This window comes from Engystomops pustulosus, chromosome 7 (assembly GCF_040894005.1).
Source record: "Engystomops pustulosus chromosome 7, aEngPut4.maternal, whole genome shotgun sequence".
Taxonomy (NCBI): domain Eukaryota; kingdom Metazoa; phylum Chordata; class Amphibia; order Anura; family Leptodactylidae; genus Engystomops; species Engystomops pustulosus.
The window spans coordinates 38175928-38196145 of NC_092417.1; the positions used below are offsets into that span (position 1 = coordinate 38175928).

General features: G+C 44.4%; 2 protein-coding genes across 5 annotated transcripts in view; one reads left to right on the top strand and one right to left on the bottom strand.

Moving 5' to 3' along the window:
• Nucleotides 1-3311: 3311 nt before the first annotated feature.
• On the bottom strand, nucleotides 3312-11700 carry EXD2 (exonuclease 3'-5' domain containing 2). Its single transcript, XM_072115494.1, has 9 exons — nucleotides 11590-11700; nucleotides 9449-9791; nucleotides 8540-8796; nucleotides 7666-7792; nucleotides 7280-7557; nucleotides 6769-6875; nucleotides 6453-6588; nucleotides 5158-5514; nucleotides 3312-4407 (listed from the first exon to the last, which is right to left on the bottom strand). Exons 2-9 carry the CDS (start codon nucleotides 9776-9778, stop codon nucleotides 4191-4193), a joined length of 1809 nt encoding a protein of 602 aa, XP_071971595.1. The 5' UTR covers nucleotides 9779-9791; nucleotides 11590-11700; the 3' UTR covers nucleotides 3312-4190.
• Nucleotides 11701-11710: 10 nt separating this feature from the next.
• DCAF5 (DDB1 and CUL4 associated factor 5) overlaps nucleotides 11711-20218 on the top strand; it is a 34408-nt gene continuing 25900 nt past the window's right edge. The window contains exons 1-2 of one of the 4 annotated variants that reach the window (XM_072115489.1): nucleotides 11711-11762; nucleotides 13986-14266. In XM_072115489.1, the coding sequence (XP_071971590.1) occupies nucleotides 14017-14266 (250 nt within the window). In that variant the 5' untranslated portion in view covers nucleotides 11711-11762; nucleotides 13986-14016. Of the gene's footprint in view, nucleotides 11763-11820; nucleotides 11840-13985; nucleotides 14267-14416; nucleotides 14534-20218 lie in introns of those variants that run through there. The other 3 variants (XM_072115490.1, XM_072115491.1, XM_072115492.1) reach the window with 3 other exon arrangements.

A 20218-nucleotide genomic window follows, 5' to 3' on the forward strand; every position in this document is an offset into this window, starting at 1 on the left:
TAGGGAGGAGCTTTTAATCTCTTGCACTTCCTGTCCCTACAGGATATAGAAGCATCCTCCAGGTGGGGGCCGTCATGGAACGTGGTGGAAACATGGATTACACATGTACCAACTTTGCAGTAATACAGCCAGGGCCGGTCTGGGGGCCTAGGGCACATCTACTGCTATATGGAAATATTACTTATATTTTATAAGACCGCATTTATAGAAAGTGTTTTTATTGCATTTTGAAAGGCCCAACAAATGCATTAGGTAAAATGCAACCCAAAACACATCAGTATTAACCCCTGACCGACTAGGCCCTTTTTCATTTTTCACTCCCCACCTACATGACTTTTATATTTTTCCATGAAAGTAGCTGTGTGACTTCATCGTCATGGTATTTAATATTCCATGCCGTGTACTGGGAAGTAGGAGAAAAATTCCAAATGCAGTGAAATTGGAGAAAAATGCATTTGTGCCTTTTTCTTATGGGCTTGAATATTACAGCTTTCACTGTGCACCCCAAATAACATGTCTAGCTTATATTTTGGGTTGGTGTCACAGGTGTTCCTGTGACCCTCATCTCAAGCGCAACTGTGTGCTCCCATGTAGGGGCACCACAGTGCGACAGCTACTCCCACCCCCTAGGGTGCCTGCACGCCGCCTGTGTGAAATTTAAAGGGCCAGCCTGTGGCTTATTGGCAGTGGCCTATTACTGCCATGATATATTCCCTGCCTCTTCCTGTGACCCCTCTTCCTTTGTACCTGGTTGCCTTTGAGAAAACTTGTTATTGTGACTCTTAAGATTACCTGTTGTGACTTCTGCTTCCTTTCCTGACCTTCTGCTACGTCCCCGACCTGGTCTTATCCCGCTGCAGCAAGTCCAATCCGCTTTGTGGCGGGCTCTGGTGAATACTTGGTGCCACTTTAGACTCCGCTCCCAGGTGTCAGCTTACTCCATCGCACACAGTGGTTCAATGGGTCCACTACCACCTGACAGGTGGTACAATCACAGGAATACTGGTTTTATAATGTTTTTATACATTTACAAAAAAAAAAAATTTTTCCATCTTCTGGCGCTAATAGCTTTTTTTTTTCATACTTAAGTATGTCTGTGGTGCCATTTTTTTGCAACTTTTGCTGATGTTTTCGATGCTACCATTATTACGACAGTACGGCCTTTTGATCACTAATTTTATTGAATTTATATTTTTCAAAATGGCAAAGCAGCATTTTCAACTTTGGGTACTTTTTTACGTTACAGGGTTAAACTACAGGAAGAACAGTTTTATTATATTTTGATAGATTGGACACAGTGATCCCTAACATGTTTACAATTTTTACTATTCATTTATATCACTTCTAGGGAAAGGGGAGATTTATTTTTTATTTTTTTTTAATTTACTTTTTTTTTACTATTTCCTAGGGTTGTCTGATAGATCCTACCATACTACAGTATGGCAGAATATGGGGATTTTACACTCTAAATTGAGTGACCTAAGGCGGTCATAGCAATAGATCGCCACTCCCCGACATCATGGGGAGCAACAATCTGAGCCAAGGTGGCGGCGCTCAAACGCTGGCAGCTCTACCATGTTAACCAGTAAGTGTAATATGCAGAAAACACTTCCCAGCTATGGAGAGGGTTTAGCCCCGTCTGACAGACTACTCAGATTGCTGAACGACAGCTATGGGAGCCTTAAGAAGGCTCTCAGCTCCCTCCGATGACCCAGCACCCATTGGGAGCAGTGTTAGGTGCGCCAGTAAAAGCCGACAGTGGCACCTAACAGGTTAACTGCCGCAATCAGTACAAGCACAGACAGCAGCAGTTACTGTGTAATACAGTTCAGCCCATGAGCCCACTATATACACACACACAGCGGTATGGAAGTAGTTAAAACACATCTGGAATCTGCTCATGGAATGTCTGCATTTAAACATCAGGAAGGAGATTCCCAGATACACCCAAAAAAAAAAAGGGAATTCAATGGCTGAGCCCTCTTCATACAGATTACTGCAATATGCAGCAACATCAAACAACCACAGTCAGCATTTAAAAGACAACAAGCGGCACCATCTTCGTTGAGATCACCGATCTCCTGAATGTCATCAGGGGGCGCGGATCGGTTGCCATGAAAGGTTTCTGAAGATTAGTTTCCAATGAGCCCCTTGCTCATTGTAAAGAATCCGATGTAAGAACGCCACATTCTGCAATACAGTAGGGTTGCAGTATATGGTAGCAATGATCAGACCATCTAGGGTTAAAGGACCCTAGAGGGTCTAAGGGTCAGTGGGTGGAGGGGGAAACAAAAAAAAAAAAAAACACACACCCTTTCCCTAAAACTCAAATAAGCCATCTTAGACATTTTTCTGATATGCAGATTAGCTTATTTGACTCATGTCTGGTGTGTGCGACTTCTCTCTCAGGCAGTGAATCACGCCCAATTATTGTGATTGAGAGTTCATTGTCTCTTCAAATCCCTGCCCTGCCTTCTTATAGTTAGAGGTTTATATGTCCATAGTTGAATATTAGCAGACTGTCCCTATGTACAGATGTGACATATTGTGTCAATATTTTTACATGGTGCCTTGTGTTACATTCATGACATGTGACATTGCTGTTCTTAGAAGGCTAAAAGACATGCAAACTGTACACCATTTATGTAATTACTGTATATACTCGAGTATAAGCCGACCCGAGTATAAGCCAAGACCCCAAATTTTACCACCAAAAACTGGGAAAAACCTATTGACTCGAGTATAAGCCGAGGGTGGGAAAAGCATTGATCAAAGAGTAGTATACAGTAGTGCCCAGCGCAAAAAAAAAGACACGCAATTTCTCTGAGTAGAAGGGTAGGAGCGCCCTACAGCTGCCACATTCGTCCTATACAACTTAGTGAATTTTAGTTTCCTCATTGGGGTACAAAATTTTATTTTCAGTTAGTGGGACCATGAGACTGCCTTTGGGGGGGGGTGGGATTTTTTCCCAGTGATACCATTTTTTTTGCTACAGAGATAAAAATTGGTCTAAGAATTTTTTTTACTTCATTAGTTCCACCATAAGCAAACAACATTTAACAGGTTAAACACCCGCAATCAGAGCTCACTTTAAATTGCAGGCGTTACAGCTGACACCCCATGTATACCGATGCCGGCCTAGCTCCGATCCACTGGAGCCGAGCCAGCATCCGTTAAGTGGTGGAACTATCTGCCAGAGTGCAAAGTGCTAAAGCTGAGTGGTAAGCCTATATGCTGAGCGGCAAAATGGTTAAAGCCTGGTCACGAAGGCGGTAATGGAATAGATCCACAAACAAAGACAGGGCAAACAGTAATATTAAACACTTTGCTTTTATAGTACATGGCTTTAAGAAAGTCATATTTCTCCAAAAAAATAAATAAAGTACAAGGGAGAATAAAACAAACAAATATAAATAAGGAAATGAACGCATATAAAACAGGGAATCCTGTTCATCGCTCAGCAGCATGGCACAGTTAGATTTCCTTTATGACACATGATCGCAATGCGACCTTAAAGAGAAACTAAACCACTGAAAATAAATAAGGCATCACAATTAAAAGCATGAGGTCTTCAGCCAAAACGTGAGAGGAGAGAGTGCCAGGGGTCAAAAAGTCATTACAATGACTGCAGCGGCCATGATACGAGCCAATGCATAAGGCGGCACAAAGTCAGAAAGGCTTCAGGAATAAAAACTAGCGCTGAACCAGCATCAGTACCTCCCAATGGGTCCCAAAGAGAAATGCCAGTGCTCGCAACAGTGCCAGCTTCCAACCACAAAACCAAAAAATATCGATACAACGTAAAAATACGTTGCTGAAGCGTTGGCCGATACATCACACCATTAATAGGAATAGTTCCCTTTAAATAAAGTTATAAGATCAGCTTAGCACACAACATGCCAGCTGGAGGCCACCAGGGCAGGTGGTAGTTGTCCTTTAAATTCACAGTATTATTTCATGCCTGGCTTGGAAGCCAAAACATTTTTTTTTAGTTTGTTTTAAAATACATTTTTACCCAGTAAATAGTGAATTACAGTCCCAGAATTAGAACAGTTACTTGAGGCATTGTAGAAGAAGTCATTGTAGCACAGGCTCATCTTCAGAGATGTCCATTGAACCCTGGATGGTTATGGCAAGTAGTTAGTGTCCATCAGAGGCCTAGAATATAAGCAGTCCACAGTGAGGGCTCCTTATCCCAGCTGAATAGGTAAATCTTCACCGTATTTCTTGATCAGTTTGCTATGATTGTGATCGACAGACCACTGCTGGGGAAGAAACTTGGGTGCCATCTTGTCCAGGAAGTGTTGACGCCAGCGTTTCTCCAATTCCATTAGGGATTTTAGGCCACCCCTTGCAAAACATTGCACAACTTTTAGTCCATGTGGGGTGTAGGTCTCATTGAAGATTCTGAAGACAATACAAAAGGCGATATAGATTAGGACAGAAATATTACGGGTTATGTATGCAAGTCGGATTGTCATAAGAACCAGGATTAACAAAGCTTGAAGGCAGACACCTTTGATAACTGTTAGACCTTTATTATAGCCCAGGGCTACAGTAAATTACCAACATCCAGAGGTAGTCCAAGTCGGGTGTTCTTAAGTAGGGAACAGCCTCTACTGTATCTAGTATGCTCTGAGGTCTATACATTATTGTACAAATGCAGCATTTGGTTACCGGGTGACATTTGTGATGTACTGTGGTTTATGGAGCATCTAGGTTTTGGTCACTAGTGTGGCCACTTAGAAGACCCGTCACCCAAAATTTCAGCACTAGTAAGCAGGTCCTAGTGCTTGAACAAACGCCGCAGGGTTCGAGTGATAAGAGTTACCAGAAACCTCCGGTAACGCCATCTAACACTGCGGCGGGGTACAATGTAATCGGACCGCTTGCAAAGCTGTCTGACATATTCATGAGGGGGCGGGGTTGGGGCGGCAATTGTCGCATGACGCGCAGCAATCACCTCCACCCTATGGCGGTCCAACAATTACATTGTACTCTGCCGCAGTGTTAGAGGAGGTAACGCTATCACTAACACTGCAGTGTTTGATCAAGCACTAGGAGTTGCATATATATTACACACTCAAATAAGTGTACAGTGCCTGACCATGATAATATAAGCCCTTTTCTATAGTTGACCTTTGTAAGTTTTCTTACCTGGTCTCCAGGTTTGCTGCTTCCTTTAGCATCTCCTCACTAATTTCTGCAGTTGAGTAAAACGCTCTGAGCTCAGACAGCAGTTCTTCTCTACGATTCTCTGGTAACTTGGATGCATTTAGAAGAGCTCTTGCTGCTGATCGCACCTGTCGCCTCACTGGATCCTCCAACATGCGGACCCCTTCCTCACAGCCGATGGGGGCAGAGAACTCGACTGCCAATTGCTGTTTGAAGCTGTTATCATAATAATTAGACACCGCGTGGCAAGACGTGCAGAGTAGCAGAACATCATGGGAATTATGGTCCTTCATCTGTATAGGAAAATGTCGTCTGTATTCATGAGGTACAATGTTCTTCCTGTGGAGGGAAAAGAGTAACATTTAAAATATATATACACAATTCATGAGTACACAGCACTTTAACCTCACACATCCAAATTTCTATTGAGATCTGGCTAGTACTTAAAGGGGTATTCCCACAATGACAAGTTTCTTATATGTACTCAGGATAACAAAAATACTAATTCACCGCTAAAATGCAGCATTTCACAGATAGAGGTCACTAAAGTAAACAAACAATTTCAGTTGCCCCTAGACACGACCCTGTAACCTCTTAGGGTTGGGCAGCCGAGTTTCTGTCTCTGTGGCGGTAGCAACGCCCCCTGTATGGAACTCACTGATCACTTCCTGGCAGCACATGGTGAGCAGAGAGAAGCTGCAAACTACAAGGAGATAGGTGATCCGGGGGAAGGGGAATGCAAGCACATGTCAATGAGATGTAGCAAAGTCCAGAGTGTAATGGTCTGTCAGCCTCTCCTATGTGTCAGTACAATGTCAATAGCCAGATGAAAGTGTATGTACACCTTGTAAACTGATAACCTACCACACTGTCAACCCAGACACCTAGATGGAAAATACAGTAATGTGTCTGCTTGGAGAGGCCCCGCCCACACCCTGGGATTTTACTCTGAACAGCCAGAAGAGTGATAAGAGCCAAAACCCCAATAAAACTGAGTAAAATTGAAAAGTTAAAATGATCTTTATTGTGTTATCACTAGGGGATAATGTGAGAATTTTCTTTCGTGTGAAAACCCCTTTAAAATATACATAAATGCTAGTGAAACTCTGCATCATGAGAAGTGTATCAGGCCAAAAATGGCCAATCATGGGTATTGTACTGGTTTTTTTTTTTTTTTTTTTTTTTTTAAAGAGAATTTGGTAAAATTATAACTTCAACTCATACTTGGGTGTTCTTCTTGAATCCCTTCAAGAAGAACCAATACAAATCACCCTTACCGTATATAGGACTCCCTTTTGCCACAAACCACACAGAGGTTCTCCTTCACAGTAAGGTAGTAGTCCACACTTGATTCAGGACGACCAGAAGGCTCAAAGCGTAGTCTCACTACAAATGGATCACTGCTGATCAAGTCTATGAAGATACAAGCAACAAAAATAAAGTTAGACAAAACCATGAGATCAGCAAGACTACTACCCCAAGCATACACACTTGCTTAGCTGTTCTCAGAAGTTGTAGGTCCACAAAAGACAAGATGGAACAAAAAAAAGGTAGTGACCCCTGACAAAAAGAAACACAATGAACCCCACTGACCTCCAATGCCCTTGTCCAGATACCACTGGGCTTTCTTCCTGTCACAAGTGCATAGAGGCTGACCATCAGGGGCATGTAGGAAGCAGTTATCATACAGGGGAGACTTTCTGCAAGGACAAAGCACACAATAAGTTATTAAAAGCATTATTCAACAAGTTTTATATAAAATCTGTAGTACTCATACACAGAATGAGGCAATTAAGTGACCAGTAACATTTTTTTAGCAGTTTCCTCTTATCTGAAATTGGCAGTCTGAGCTGATGCAACTAAGGACAGTTTCAGATTTGATCAGTCTATGAATCACAGACCATGCAGAGCCCTATTTCACAGAATGACCACAGTTCCAGGACTTAGAGCATCATAGGGATAGGATACAAGGAGTACAAGGAGTCCCATCTTCCTTAGTACTCCTTGCAACAAAACACTGCCCTGAATCCTTCCCTTGCAAGGCTAGGGACAAATCTTCACATCAGAAAGCTGGTTCTTTCGTAGACTCTTCAAATTGACATACCTCACAGAATATCCCACTCCCAGAGGTTTCTTCTTGTGTCTGCGAGGATCACCCTGAGAATTTGTGTTGGATTGTTCGACAGGTTCTTCTTTCTTTGGTTTTGGAACAAAATTAACATCTCCGTTTACAACACCTTTTCCTTTAAAAGGAATATCAATCAGTCCTTGGCATTTTCCTAGGAATAATTCCCATGGTTTGGGGAGATCAGAAGAGAAGAACCCAAGTAATTGTAGGAAAAGGGCAATGGAAACCTGGGCATCTCTGGCAGCGTAAAACACCTAAGAACAGAAAGTCAGTTTACATAAAGACTTAGACTGTCAATTGCTCACACATCCTTTGCCTTTACCCATATTTATTATAATATACAGACATAAGACCAAACATACCTGATCCTGTGTAAATTCTTCAGCGTCCCAGTTACTACATCGAAGCTGGAAAGATTTATCCAGGGGATAGCACAAAATAGTTTCAGATAGAGATTTAAGACTTAGGCTGTTCTGAAAAATGTCCCTCCTGAATAATGAAAAAGCATACATAAAAGACTGCATGAGCTTTCAGTTTTTAATCGATTGGTGATCAGGAGAAACAAAGTGTATAATGGACATCAGTATTTTTCTGACTATAAGGCGCACCATCAATAAATGCCTGCGCACCTGATTATAAGGGTGAATGACCAGCAGGTGGCAGACCTGTGCACAGTTCAAGGCAGCTGTTGTCTGTAAGTATGGTTCATATATAAGGCGCACTGGACTATAAGGCACACCTTTGATTTCTGAGATTTTTTGTGCACCTTATAGTCCGAAAAATACGGTACATGCCAAAAAACAGATGTGCACAAACTGATTACTGTAAACTGAATCAGCGAATGTATATAAATAGCATATGGATAGATTGATGCACTTTTTTTTTTTTTACAGAATACATACGGTTTGCACAAGTTTGTTCTAAGAAATGAAGTTATTATCTACCCACTGTTTTCAAGTAGTGGAGAGTCTTTGTAATTGGAGGTGGTCCAGGGCCCTCATGGATCAGTAATGGGCGATTTTAAAAATATGCAGTCATGGTGTTGCCTAGAGGACTACAATCATGGCTGCTTTCTTCCAAAATCAGTGCCCCATCTGACCATGGTTTGTTACAGCTCAGCTGTATAGAAATGAAGGTTGCAAACCATACAATACCCATGGACAGGAGGAGACCAGTCCCAAATAAAAGGGAAGAAAAAAAATTACTTATAAAAATGGAAAAGAATGAAACACCTACCTTTGTCTCATTGCCAGATAGCGAATGTCAACAATGCCCCTAACAGAAAGGCAATAATCATTCATCAGTTTAGAGGCATCATCCCAGCAACCCACACCGACTTTCAGGACACTGTTATTTGCCAACAGAGCTACTAAGGTCTTGGGAATGTTGCAGCCAGTGCTGACCAATCGCGGCAAGCGAACCAGGACACAAAGGCCACTGTGGGAGGCCATCTGTAGCAGGGAGATCGGGTTTGTTCTCCCATCTACAGACACCTGCAAAGAAGAAAAAAAAAATTAATAATGAAGCTAGGGTATGCTGTAAAATTTGTTCCCAGAGCAGGCAGACGAGAAAGATTGTGCGAAATATGCAAGGCCAGATTATTTACAGAAAACATAATCAAGCAGTTAACACCATTTCCAAAGGGTTGTGGAAGTGCAGCAATTTTGGATGCGTTTACACATTCAAGTTTTGAACCGCAGTCCAAAGGCTCCAGCCATAATTACATTATTTTGGGGCATAACCGCTGTACCTTTCTCTCCTTTGCTTATCATAGTATGTGTTTAATCCTATACTCTTGTAGGAGGACTGTCCTTCTGCCCTTTATTAAATATATCAAATGCCAAACAAAGTATTTTTATTTCATCATTCGTTGCAAAAATATTTTCATTAGAGGGTGTGATATAGGTTTTATGTTTGTTGTCAGATAAAGCATATTGCATAGAGCCCAATCGCCCTCAGACACCAGAACTGAAATTCAACTGTACCCTTAAAAAATTTTTTTAAGGGTACAGTTAAAAAGGTTTTTTAACTAGATTGAAAGTGAATAGTTTTCCTTTCAATAATAAAAGTGTGATTTGTTTGTGCACTCATTTCAGAAGTAGGACATCGAGAAGTTTTTTTTTGTAACAAATGCAAAACACATACCCACTCGCAGTCCATGCCAAGCACCGGGTACTCATCAAGATCGCGCTGTAATAAAGGCCACACCGTCTCCCATTCTTCAGCCCTAGTGACTATTTTAACTTCAGCCTGCAGGATTTTCTCCACTGAAAACACAGAACTTCTTTCTAAATGCGGCCGCACATTGTGCTCTGAGGATTGGTCCTCTGTGGTTAATGCAGTACACAAGTCTTTCTGGTCAACGCTCGTACAAAGCTGCCTCCGACGGTTAAAAAGCTTCCATAGAACAAGGCATCCTACTGTTGTACCCACCAAGGAGGCAACACCAAGGGTTAAACCTGCATGTCTGTGCATTCTGCTGAAATACCTGTCAAAACAGTAAAAAGACAAGGATAAAATTCTAGTGCAGTGATGGCTAACCTATGGCACTGGTGCCAGAGGTGGCACTCAGAGTCCTTTCTGTGGGCACTCAGGCCATCACCAGAGAGGACTCCAGGTATCTTCCTGCAGTCCCAGACAGCCCAGGACTTGTTGTGCACAAAGCTATTTTAAAGTGACAGTGCTACCTGGGACTATTTTCTGCTTTATTGGTGTCCCCAGGGTGCAGGTATCAATGAAAACTGTGACAGAGAAGGGAGTATAAATCACAAATGAAATTTCTGTGTTGGCACTCTGCGATAAATAAGCGGGTCTTTGTTGTAGTTTGGGCACTCGGCCTCTAAAAGGTTTGCCATCACTGTTCTAGTGCATTGGGGCCTTCCTTCACACTCCATTTCAGCAAAGTAACAAATTACCAAAATAAATTCTGCATCAAGTTTTTTTTTTTTTATGTACTCAAGGTTCTCTTTTGATACGCCTCTATTTTTTTTTAAACCCCATCTGTTTAACTAGTAGGAAAATACAGGCAAATACAGAAGGGGAACAGAACTTACCAAACACAGGGATGAACTCAACCGAGTATTTATAAATTTGTCAGGAAAGTAAATATTCTGTAATATGGGGCTGGCCAGGGTTACACAAGTACCCAATTGGCAAAGTCTTACCAATGGGACCTTAATAAATTGCACATTACCGAACTAATTACACTGACTCCTACATTATCTGATATTACAGAATCCCCATATTAGCCCAAAAATTGCACAGCGCCCCAAACCACTTTAAGGAAACCTACCATCAAAATCAAGCATGATAAACTAGGGACACTTAGTGATGAGCCCCCCACAGACCACAAGAATGAGGAGTCCCAGGTAACTGGACCCTGGATCACTCACAGCAGATGGCTGCCCATGGCCATTCATCTCCATGGAGTTGTGGGAGGTCGCATAGCACCGTCAGCTCTATAGAGATGAATTGAGCAGAACAGGCATGTGCAGCCGTCTGATCCACTCATCTCTGAGATTACTCCATTGTACCCCCTGTTCTTATGATCTGTAAGATGCTCACCACTGAAAACCCCCTGCCGATAAGTTAAGCCAGTACTTGTTTCCAGGGAAAACCTCTTAATGCATCACAGGTTTATCATGCTCAGTTCTAATGGTAGATTTAACAGGGGATGAAACCAGAAAGTATCATGGCCATGCTGGAGAACTCTTACTATTCACTTCTGTCCCCATTCAGCTTACAGAGTCAAGAGGCACCCTCCCTAATCACCTACCTTGCAGCTAGGTTATCAAAATAAACAGAACCACCCCTCAACTGTTGTGTTTAATATACTGGTACATTGTATTATATGTATGCTAATACATAGTATAACACTTAGCCACAGCTAGAAGTGAAGAGAAAACAAAAGCCAAAAGTCTAACAACTATTCAGCCCTGGTTTGAATGGCCCCATTTATAAAAAGCAGCTTCCAAAACCGAGCTAGCAGCTACTATGCCAGTCCTCATGTGCAGCTCCTAGTAGGGGGGCTGCTCACTATCTTATGTGAAGCCCCCACATAGAGGATTTACATTCATAGACATGAGGATTGGAGCAGCAGTGTGAACAGGAGCGATGGGTACAGTGGGGATTTGTAAAGACCAGGCAGAACAATTCCATAACCGCATGTCAGTAGTGTTAGTCGCGATAACCAAACACTGCACTAACAAATCACCAGAAAATAGGGGGAAAAAACCGCAAACAAGGCAAAAAGCAACCCCATGCACAAACACTACACACACCGGTACTTGCACGCCGCCTGCGTTCCACCGCTTCCTCCACACACTTCCGGGAATGACGTCGGCGTGTGCACGTACACGTCAGCCTCTTATACGTAAGGCGTGCTCCTGTGTAACCCTATACTGTCCAGCAGTTAGTGAAAGCTGGTGACAACTATCTGTCCATCTGTATTGTCACAGGGGTTTGTCAGGGGTTTTCTAAATTTAGCTAAACACCTGTCCAGGAATATGTGGTTGGATGGAAAAATGATACAACACAGTAAAAGACCTGTTATCATGGATGCCAACAGTGCTGTGATGTAGCAATGGCTCCACCAAAAAGTGGAGATTCAAGACTCATAGATCTGTGGTAATCTTGTTATCCATGGCCTCTAAAAATCAACTTGTAATATTATGCTAATGAGGCAGGAAGGCTCCTGGGGATGTTATCAGAGGCCCCCCATGCTGTAGCTTCACAGGCTGTTACATTGTGCAGGCGCATCCCCCTCACTCTATGGGTGATGTCACACATCACGTTTCTGGACCGTTTAAAAGCAGGTGTTTTCAGTCTTTTTAAAAAAAACGGATGTGTTTTTAGAACCCATGGTCTTTTAAAGGACTGAAAACACATGCTTTAAAATGGTCCAAAAACAAGACGTGTCGCAGCACCCCATGTGTGCCCAACTTTATTTGCTGCAGTGAGATTACATCCAGCAGTGAGAGCAAGAGGAGACAGAGTAACAGCCTGAGAAGACATAGCATGGAAGGGCTCTGGTAACACCACCCAGAGCCATTCAGGTTCATTAGCATTATTTTAAAAGTTGATTTTAGAAGGAAGTTGGCCATGGATAACAAATATAAGAAGATTACCACAGTCACAGTGCCTGGAACTATTAAGGGTTTTATCATATTTAATATTATATTTCCTCGTGATGCCGGGCACAGTTTAATATTTTGGGTAATATGGGGACATTGTAATAAATTACATAATGTGGTGGTAGAGTGTAGTATCTGAGATAACTGTGTGTGGGGGCACAGTATAATGTCACATGCAGTGGGGGGAACTATATCACATTTCAGGTATCACATATGTAAGGTAATGTTGTGGAGGGCATATTATAATATGTCAGTAATTTTTTTATGGAGGGCACAGTGTATTATGTGATGTAATGTTGGGGTTCAGTGTATTATGTGATGTAATGTTGGGGTTCAGTGTATTATGTAAGGTATTATTGGACGTCACAGTGTAATATCAAGCAATCGGGGGCACAGTTTAATATGCGATGTAATGTTAGGGGGTACAGTGTAATATGTAAGGTAATATTGGGGGCACAGTGTAATATGTGAAGTAATATTGGGGGGGCACAGTGTAATATGTGAGGTAATATTGGAGTGCAGTGTAATATGCAATGTAATATTGGGGGGCACAGTGTAATACGTGAGGTAATTTTGGGGGCACAGTGTAATATGTGAGGTTTTGTTGGGGGGCACAGTATAATATGTGAGGTAATATTGGAGTGCAGTGTAATATGTGAGGTAATATTGGGGGCACAGTGTAATATGTGAGGTTATGTTGGGGGGCACAGTATAATATGTGAGGTAATATTGGAGTGCAGTGTAATATGTGAGGTAATATTGGGGGCACAGTGTAATATGTGAGGTTATGTTGGGGGGCACAGTATAATATGTGAGGTAATATTGGAGTGCAGTGTAATATGTGAGGTAATATTGGGGGCACAGTGTAATTTGTGAGGTAATATTGGGGTGCAGTGTGATATGTTAGATAATATTGGGACGCAGTGTAATATGTGAGGTAATATTGGGGTAGTGAATAATATGTGAGGTAATATTGGGGTGCAGTGTAATATGAAAGGTAATATTGGGATATAGTGTAATTTGTGAGATCATATTGGGGGCAGTGTTATACGTGAAGTAATGTTGGGGTACAGTGTAATATATGAGGTAATATTGGGGTGCAGTGTAATATGTGAGGTAAATTTGGGGACATAGTGTAATATGTGAGGTAATATTGGGGGGCACAGTGTTATATGTGAAGTAATGTTGATGTGCAGTGTAATTTGTGAGGTAATATTGGGGTGCAGTGTAATGTGAGGTAATATTGGGGGGCACGGTGTAATATTTGAAGTAATGTTCAGTTTTGGGGTCACTGTGGAGACAACAGCCTAAGTGATTGTGGGGTTCACACTGTGATGTCAGATACTGAGGTGTCGCAGTTGCGGGGTTCGCAGTGACGTGATGTCGGGGTGCACACTTTCCCGAGGTTCCGGCTCTGGTGTCCGCCTACGGTGGCCGGTGTAGGGTCAGGCCGCCGTGTAAGCTCCCGGGGACAGGGGGAGGAAGCGGAGGATCAGCTGAGGAGGCAGGAGGAGGAGCTCACATCGGCCCCGCAACTTGTGTCTAAACAGCTCGGTGCTTCCCTGTAGCTGCCATGTCTGCATGACGAGTCCCGGATCACAGCCCGGGCCGGGAGCTGCCGCCATGAGGAAGGACGGGGGATGCGGCATGAGGTCGGTGATCGGCTTCCTATCCCGGAGGAGCCTGCACGGGGACCCCCTGCTGAAGGAGGACTTACAGCGGAGGAGGCTGCAGGCCTGCAGGAACCTCTACAAGAAGGACCTGCTCGGGCACTTCGGCTGTGTCAACGCTATCGAGTTCTCCAACCACGGGGGACACATGCTGGTGTCAGGCAAGTGCCCTCCGCAGCCCGATGTGTGCGGGCCAGACCCTCCGTGTGCACCGGCACGGCCTAGCAGCACCCGTGCTACCTGTGGCTACACAGCTGTTATGAGACTACAACTCCCAGCAGGCCTTGCGCTCCTGACAGCTGAGGAGCTACAGGTAGCAGAGCACTGGCCTATACCATGGCGATGTGTGTGACCTGTGAGGGGTCTAGGCCTTCCTTGTTGCTCCTCAATAATGGGGCACAGACGTAAACAACTACTACCCCCCTCAGGTAGGGTATTACATCTCATTTCCAGAATTCTGTCTTTTATGTGAAATCTCACCTTTTACATATAAAAATGTCCCACTAATTGCTGGGGAAATGAGCAGAGGAGAGTTATATTTTGTCTGAGAGGAGTCAAGTTTTGAGGTCTCAGGGGAAGAGTTAGTTCAGACATCCTTATCTTCAGTTTTACTGAACATAGAAACATGGACCTGGATCTTTATCCATAGATCACCTTTTACAACTATGTCTTTACTTGTAACTCAAGCTCACAGAACCACAGATCCTAATGCTATCAAAAGGATGAGAGTCTTCTCTTTAATATGACACCAAAATTATGATTCTAGGTGCTATAGAACCTACGGTAGGGGCATATGAAATGACACCCCCCCCCCCTGCAGCCTGTGACTCATCACATAAAAGAGAGTATGTACAATCTGCTCAGCTCCTCCTGCTCTATAACATGCTGCCTGCAGATATGATTCTATGTACAATCTGCTCAGCTCCTCCATCACTATAACATGCTGCCTGCAGATAGGACCCTATGTACAATTTGCTCAGCTCCTCTGGCTCTATAACATTCTGCCCGCAAATGGGACACTGTACAATCTGCTCAGCTCCTCCTGCTCTATAACATGCTGCCTGTAGAAGGGACACTATGTACAATCTGCTCAGCTCCCCCTGCTCTATAACCTTCTGCCTGCAGATGGGACACTATGTACAATCGGCTCAGGTCCTCCTGCTCTATAACATGCTGCAGATGGGATACTATTGACAATCTGCTCAGCTCCTCCTGCAGGTAGAAAAAAAGTACTGTGTGCTCAGCTCCTCCTGCTCTATAACTTTCTGATCTATAAATGCATCACTGCTGGATAAGTCAGCAAGGACTGACGTGGACCACTGTGAGTTATAACACATCACTTTTCTTGCTTTTGTTCCAGAATACATCAGTTGATGGATAATGTTAATTTCCCCTTTAACAATAATAATTGGCACATGTACATGAGAAACTTATCATGTGCCCATACAAATATATTATCGTCATATAATATTATAAAGTGCTGAATATCCTTGAGAATCAGCAGTTATGACGATCCAGCCCCACGTGTCATCTCCACAGTCGGGGAATAGTGTGTTATGTGTAAACAGGAGGGTTATGGCCACAACAGGGTAGCATAAGCAGAGTTTGCAAGAAAGTTCTTCAAAAACCGCCTGTAAGTTTTGGGATCACCCCTAAAGTCCAGGTAACAACTTATCCCTGGATAAAAGACCAGTGACATTTCAAATATAGTAGTATCTAGTACTAGCCAGACACAAGTCATGCAATGTGTGCCGTATGTATGTGAACAACACGGCCCTAGAGCATGTGTTGTAGCATTTTCACTGATCTATCTGCATTCCCTGCTGGTTCAGTGTCTGATATATAATGTCCTCATTGACTAGCTGTTAATCTATTTTTCTGCCATGTATACAGTATATATAGTGTATATTCTGCAGTAAGGTTATAGCCCCTTTCGGTCACCAGACAGGGGCCAAAGAAGTGTTTTTTGGGGGTTTTTTTTAATTTTTTTTTTAGCTAGCAGATTGTGAGTAATATAATATCTGCAGAAGGTTGTACATAAGGTCCTATCTGCAGGCAGCAGGTTATACAGCAGGAGGAGCTGAGCAGATTGTACATAGTGTCCTATCTGCAGGCAGCATGTTATACAGCAGGAGGAGCTGAGCAGATAGGACACTTTGTACAATCTGCAGGCAGCATGTTATAGAGCAGGACAAGCTGAGCAGATTGAACATACTCTTCTTTATGCGATGAGGCACAGGCTGCAGGGGGAGTGTCACTTTAGATGCCCCTACCGTAGGTTCTTTAGGACCTAGAATCATAATTTTGGTGTCATATTAAAGAAAAGACTCTCATCCTTTTGATTGCATTAGTGTCCTATCTGCAGGCAGCATGTTATAGAGCAGGAGGAGCTGAGCAGATTGTACGTAGTGTCCTATCTGCAGGCAGCATTAGTGAATGGTCAATTGCAAACGAGCCAGTATGAAGAGGTAATGAGTGAAGCCTAATGATCCAGCTCTCTAAGAAGAATTGGACTTCCCATCATTAGGCAGCATGTTTAAGAGCAGGAAGAGCTAAGCCGATTGTGCATAGTGTCCTATCTGCAGGCAGCATGTTAAAAAGCAGAAAGAGATGAGCAGATTACTAATACTATATCTGTTGGTAGCATGTCATACAGCAGTATGAGCTGAGCAGATTGTACAGTATCTTATCTGCAGGTAGCATGTTATAGAGCAGGAGAAACTGAACAGATTGTATATAGTGTCCTATCTGCAGGTAGAATGTTGCAGAGCAGATTGTACATAATATGATATTTTCAGGCAGAATGTTATAGAGCAGGAGCAGCTGAGCAGATTGTACATAGTGTCCTATCTGCAGGCAGCATGTTGTAGAACAAGAGGGGAAGCGTAGATAGGGTTTAGTGTCTTATCTGTCATCCTTAGTGTCATCAGACTGAGGAGATGGATAGCTTTATAGGCGTCTAGGAAGTGGAACCAGTACTTTAATAACCCTAATTCTCTCTTCTCTGGTATGACAACCCCTCAGGCTGTAGGCTGTAGTCTCGTGGCTGATATATAAACAATTGGGCTTGCTATGAGCACGCCCCGGGTCTCCTGTTGTCTTCCTCCGTGCATATCCATTTGCTTTCTTACGAGTCTGTTAACAAGTAACGCAAACCACTGACCCCAGGAGAAAGCATTTGAGGTGCCAATAGTGACACTTCCATGTAGCAATCAGAAACAAATCTATACATCTAGAGTGCAATGTGTGAGATTGTGCAGCCATGGAATATTTTGTGCATATTTATGCTGTGTATTCTGCCCTTCACTTCCGCAGCAGGATGACCTCAATCACACTGAGAATATACAATCTGCATGGAAGGATGTATGGAAGAAGTTTTCAGTATCCAGAGCATGCTCACTGCAGAGCTTGTCTCCTTTTCCCTGCTGAGTTTTAGGAAGTTAATTTTTTAATGTTTGGGGTGTGTAAACCTCTTGTGTGTAATCTATGCAGGATGTTTATAATGGAGTGCGTAGGACTGTGGGGTCAAAGTCATGATTAAATGGATCAACTTCGACTGCACAGTCCATTATTACATTTCTTTTTAGATGTCTGTTCTGTTCCTGATTTAAGGATTTGAACAAGATTTATTGGTATAAGGGTCACGTTCTGCTCATCTTTAATGGTCTGCATCAGTAACCAGCACACTAGATGCACCGACAACCACAGTACAGCAAAAAATGCCAACCCAGAAACCAAATACAGCATCTAGAGCAGACTATACTACAGGAAACCCCAGAGCAGATAATAATAATACTGGAGACCCTAGAGCACATAATAATAATACTGGAGACCCCAGGGCAGATAAGAATAATACTGGAGACCCCAGAGCACATAATAATAATACTGGAGACCCCAGGGCAGATAAGAATAATACTGGAGACCCTAGAGCACATAATAATAATACTGGAGACCCTAGAGCACATAATAATAATACTGGAGACCCTAGAGCACATAATAATAATACCGGAGACCCCAGGGCAGATAAGAATAATACTGGAGACCCCAGGGCAGATAAGAATAATACTGGAGACCCCAGGGCAGATAAGAATAATACTGGAGACCCCAGGGCAGATAAGAATAATACCGGAGACCCCAGGGCAGATAAGAATAATACCGGAGACCCCAGGGCAGATGAGAATAATACCGGAGACCCCAGGGCAGATGAGAATAATACCGGAGACCCCAGGGCAGATGAGAATAATACCGGAGACCCCAGGGCAGATGAGAATAATACCGGAGACCCCAGGGCAGATGAGAATAATACCGGAGACCCCAGGGCAGATGAGAATAATACCGGAGACCCCAGGGCAGATGAGAATAATACCGGAGACCCCAGGGCAGATGAGAATAATACCGGAGACCCCAGGGCAGATGAGAATAATACCGGAGACCCCAGGGCAGATGAGAATAATACCGGAGACCCCAGGGCAGATGAGAATAATACCGGAGACCCCAGGGCAGATGAGAATAATACCGGAGACCCCAGGGCAGATGAGAATAATACCGGAGACCCCAGGGCAGATGAGAATAATACCGGAGACCCCAGGGCAGATGAGAATAATACCGGAGACCCCAGGGCAGATGAGAATAATACCGGAGACCCCAGGGCAGATGAGAATAATACCGGAGACCCCAGGGCAGCCGAGAATAATACCGGAGACCCCAGGGCAGCCGAGAATAATACCGGAGACCCCAGGGCAGCCGAGAATAATACCGGAGACCCCAGGGCAGCCGAGAATAATACCGGAGACCCCAGGGCAGCCGAGAATAATACCGGAGACCCCAGGGCAGCCGAGAATAATACCGGAGACCCCAGGGCAGCCGAGAATAATACCGGAGACCCCAGGGCAGCCGAGAATAATACCGGAGACCCCAGGGCAGCCGAGAATAATACCGGAGACCCCAGGGCAGCCGAGAATAATACCGGAGACCCCAGGGCAGCCGAGAATAATACCGGAGACCCCAGGGCAGCCGAGAATAATACCGGAGACCCCAGGGCAGCCGAGAATAATACCGGAGACCCCAGGGCAGCCGAGAATAATACCGGAGACCCCAGGGCAGCCGAGAATAATACCGGAGACCCCAGGGCAGCCGAGAATAATACCGGAGACCCCAGGGCAGCCGAGAATAATACCGGAGACCCCAGGGCAGCCGAGAATAATACCGGAGACCCCAGGGCAGCCGAGAATAATACCGGAGACCCCAGGGCAGCCGAGAATAATACCGGAGACCCCAGGGCAGCCGAGAATAATACCGGAGACCCCAGGGCAGCCGAGAATAATACCGGAGACCCCAGGGCAGCCGAGAATAATACCGGAGACCCCAGGGCAGCCGAGAATAATACCGGAGACCCCAGGGCAGCCGAGAATAATACCGGAGACCCCAGGGCAGCCGAGAATAATACCGGAGACCCCAGGGCAGCCGAGAATAATACCGGAGACCCCAGGGCAGCCGAGAATAATACCGGAGACCCCAGGGCAGCCGAGAATAATACCGGAGACCCCAGGGCAGCCGAGAATAATACCGGAGACCCCAGGGCAGCCGAGAATAATACCGGAGACCCCAGGGCAGCCGAGAATAATACCGGAGACCCCAGGGCAGCCGAGAATAATACCGGAGACCCCAGGGCAGCCGAGAATAATACCGGAGACCCCAGGGCAGCCGAGAATAATACCGGAGACCCCAGGGCAGCCGAGAATAATACCGGAGACCCCAGGGCAGCCGAGAATAATACCGGAGACCCCAGGGCAGCCGAGAATAATACCGGAGACCCCAGGGCAGCCGAGAATAATACCGGAGACCCCAGGGCAGCCGAGAATAATACCGGAGACCCCAGGGCAGCCGAGAATAATACCGGAGACCCCAGGGCAGCCGAGAATAATACCGGAGACCCCAGGGCAGCCGAGAATAATACCGGAGACCCCAGGGCAGCCGAGAATAATACCGGAGACCCCAGGGCAGCCGAGAATAATACCGGAGACCCCAGGGCAGCCGAGAATAATACCGGAGACCCCAGGGCAGCCGAGAATAATACCGGAGACCCCAGGGCAGCCGAGAATAATACCGGAGAC